At 39.0% G+C, this 4,045-nt stretch overlaps 1 protein-coding gene across 1 annotated transcript in view; it reads right to left on the bottom strand.

The window, feature by feature from the left end:
- Window positions 1-4,045, bottom strand: part of DOCK2 (dedicator of cytokinesis 2) — an 849,953-nt gene that overhangs the window by 57,338 nt on the left and 788,570 nt on the right. Inside the window, exon 44 of the mRNA XM_019506524.1 lies at window positions 1,167-1,253. Coding sequence (XP_019362069.1) covers window positions 1,167-1,253 — 87 coding nt within the window. The remainder of the gene's footprint in view (window positions 1-1,166; window positions 1,254-4,045) is intronic.

Below are 4,045 nucleotides of genomic sequence, written 5' to 3'. Positions count from 1 at the left end.
TGTCCTTCCTGCCATGGCAGGGGGTCGGACTAGATGATCTGCTCAGGTCCCTTCCGACCCTAGAAACTATGAAACTATGAAACTATATTTACATTAGAGTAATGGTCCAGGGCAATGGCAAGGGTTAATGGATTTCTAAAGTCCTGGTTGTCAAACAGTTTCATAGCCTTCAAGGTAGAACAGGCATCTAACACAGGTAAACAAGAAGGCCAATGGATAGACACATACAGTGAGAAATTGTGGGCATATACCACACTGTTCCATAACATGAGATAAGATGGCAGCAGCTCACAAGGCCCAAGAGTGGAGCCCTTAGGATTTCCGGTTTTGGGGGAACAGACTAAATTAGGAGAAGACTGGGAAAGCCCAAATTAGAATGTGTGCATGTGATGGGCTTGCACAAAGGAATATGCTGACAGGACAGAGCGTGGACAGTATGACGGCCACAGAAAGACCAATCAGTGATGCCCATAGATCAAGGGTCATCAGGATGGAGAAAGAATACAAAAGCAGGGACTTTAGAGCAGAAAAGGGTCCCCAAGGGGGTAACCCAAGGCCCAGTGGAGAGAAGACATACCACCAGCCCTTCTTATCCACCCCACCGGGGGAGACGGGTGGGCCTTGGTCTCCAACCTCCAGGCTGCTGACATCTGATATTCAAGAGAGAACCTCAGAGTGAAGCCTGCGTCCTGGCCAGTCATACCTTGACTCTGATGACAGCCCTAGCACTGGTAGATATATAGAATTGTTTGTAGTATTCTTATCTGCTATGTGCTAGAAAATTACTTGTATTATTCTTATCTGTTCATCTACTATGGTTGGTCTGAGGGTTTGGGTCCATCCAGAACAAGGCCTCTGGGTCATAAATACATTGCCAACATGACCCTGAAAATATTTTGATAAACAAATAACTTTTTGTACTTGAGTAAAGGAGCACATCTGTCCGTGTCTATGTGAAGTCCAAAATTAAAATAATATATACAGGTGAAATTCAAAGGGCTCAGAGTGATAGTCTTGAATGTGTCATTAAAAATAAAACAAGGTGAATACACTGGTAAAAACAATGTCTTGAATGATTTATCTCAAAATCGATCTGTATAGAAGCTCAATATTGTATTCATATGAACTAATTCATATACCGGAATACTTAGCATGTTTATACACACCTGTGACATTGAGACAACCTCAAACCAACGCAGAATTCCAGGAAGTTTGTAGGCTGTAACAAATGATGTTCTTTCAATCCACATAGACTATTAGGAAAAAAAGAGAGAGGGAGGGAGAACAGTCAGAATTGAGACCTTAGTCTTCCAGACTAATTAAAATTTGATTAATATGATCCTATTAAAAGTAGGCAAAAATATCCACTTTTTTTTCCATAAACAGGTTCTGTAAAATGAATCTAGCATGGTAATTTGCATAAATTGTTTATTGATTTCAAAATAAAAACTCGGTATATGCAAACTAAGGAACAAAATAAATATTGAATCTTCTAACACCCATTCCCAACTCTGCCCCAACTTTGTGGCTAAATCACTTACTCTGGCCTTCTCAGCACTGGACTGCATTTTCTTAAAATTTGTCAGCAAAACGAACAAAAATTGTCACCAAAACTAACACTAGCAATAGTGTCATGGAAGGCAGCTAGCATTTTAGCCACATTTTGCTCTTAATGGAATTGGACAACAGAGTGGATTAAAATGCTAGCAGACCATGTACCCTATGCTCCTCTTGTTATTGCTAGCAGCTGAGCTGAGCTAGTTGTATCCAGAGTGGGAATTTTACTAGGTAGAACTGCAAACACAGTTTAACTATTTCAATTCACATGTGTCTACAGTACATACTAATATTAACCTTCCTGAAATATCTGTCCTACAGGGATTAATCAGATATGGTTTGTCAAGTGGTTTCTAGGCATTATCTGTTACAAATCTCTCCTTTCCACAAAAAGACCCTGTCTGAATTACTGACTTAGCACATTAAAGTTCAAAGCAGAACAAATATTTGATTTTGTGCCACCTGAGGCCCCTAGCAGACATCACAGTTATGGCTTCATTATTGTGTTAACTGCACCATAAATTACAATATGCTACATGTTTAGACAATATATGATTCCATAAAATGGCAAACCAACCACAAAGATATTTTCCATATAATGTAGCACTCCTTTGTTACTGGTACATACGGCATGTGTTGTGTTCCAAAGTGGGGCTGCCCAACAATGTCAAGAATCAACTATCAACTGATTTTTGGCATCAGCCCTGTACAGCTCCAGGTCTTAAAGTGCACCCAAGACTGTTTGGGACTAATGCAATCACCTTCTTGTCTGCACTGGCCTCAGATAGCCCCAGGTTAGAACCAGACCCAGAGCTGCGCATAGACAGTGCCAAAAATCAGCTGTCAGGACCAGCCCTACACGGTCCCTGGGGACTGGGCTGGGGGCATCTCTGGGTCCTGGTTCCCCATGCCCAATCCTGATATTTCAGTCTCTAGATCTGGGGCAGAGTCATTCTCTGTCTAATCTGCAATTGTGTGACTGGGTTCTGAGGAATTTTATGCCTCATCCCCAGTACTGCTTATTTTGCCATGCGCATCTGGTATGGCAGGAAGTGTAATTTCTGGGATGGGGCCTACAATTCCTCAGATCCCAACTGCACCATTATTTTAACATCTGCCAGGGGTCTGGCATTATTTCTAGATTTGGGAAAGTTATACAGATCCCAATCATAACTGGGCTCTCTCAAGCATATTTTAACAACCCTTGCAGCAGCAGGAGACTGTCTGCCGTTGTTCCCCTCTTTTATCTGTGCCAGGTTAGAGTGCTATTCCTTGTGCTTTTATGTCATGGTTGCCTGTGTAGGTTTCATTGTAGTTTAGATAAGGATTTATATGGTATGCTTTGGATAGGCATAATCTTCCCACAGGCAGGGGGTTTGACTAGATGGCCTCTAGAAGTCCCTACTAGCCCTACTTCTCTGTGGCCTTCAGATGTTCCTTCCAGCCTTATTTTTTTTGATGCTAGACTGTCTTACTGACCGTATCACAGATAAAATTTAAGTGCTTCATAAAAATTTGAAATGAGCTGTTTGGATAAGTCTGGAAAAAATGCTACGCCTACCAGTTTCCTAACTGTATTGGTTTAACATAAAGATTTGACTAGAAAATACAGACTAGAAAGCATAATTTTATGGCATAATCAATAAAACATTAGATATTTATATGGCAAAAGTATGAAAACTTACTTCATTGCTTACATGACACTATAAAATAATAATTTATAGTCACAGAGACCTCACAGTATATTAAAACTATGAAGATTATTTGTAGCTGTAGAATTAAACAGATCATATAAGTAAGAATAGTATATGCAAAACTCTAGCTCTGTTAACACTTTAAGTGACTGATGAAAACAGACAATCTGCATTCCTTATAATACTGGTACCTTATAAACAGAACCATTACAAACCACTGATGGCAACACATTTTATTGCTATTCATTTACATTTTGTCTCATTTAACATTGAAAAATTGTTGTAGGAGGACTTCATTGTTTGATGTGATTGTATTTAATGTATTTATCTGAAAGTTTTACCTAAATATTCAGATAGTAATGTAAAATGTACAAATGAGAATACAAGGAAAAGTGTATGGTCATATTACAGAAATGGAAAGGCCTCCCCACCATTTTCATTTAATTTTTCTTTAAATTTTATGAAACAAAAATAGGTCTTGTTTCAGATCTGGAAACAAGGGCTTTCATAGCAAGAAGCTGGAAGTGGCTACTGGAGTAGCTAGGTCCTAATTCATAACCACAGCATCTCTAACACATTTTAAAAGGCACTCCCATTCCAAAGAGTTACTTACAGCAAATTCATTTTCAGGGTCAACAGATCCTTTTCTGACTGGTCTTGAATAGTGAAATCGTTGCACATAGTTGGACTTATAGAAGCTGAAAGATTTATACAAGATTAATGTAAAACAAATTTAGGCATAGCCAGATCCTACCATCAATGTAGACTTTTTCTTCTATTTCATTTTAATTTTT

Source organism: Gavialis gangeticus, unplaced genomic scaffold (assembly GCF_001723915.1).
Source record: "Gavialis gangeticus isolate Ggan-Ray unplaced genomic scaffold, GavGan_comp1, whole genome shotgun sequence".
NCBI classification, from domain to species: Eukaryota; Metazoa; Chordata; order Crocodylia; family Gavialidae; genus Gavialis; species Gavialis gangeticus.
The sequence above is the reverse complement of the archived record's forward strand: the minus strand, read 5'-3'. Positions and strand labels throughout refer to the sequence as shown.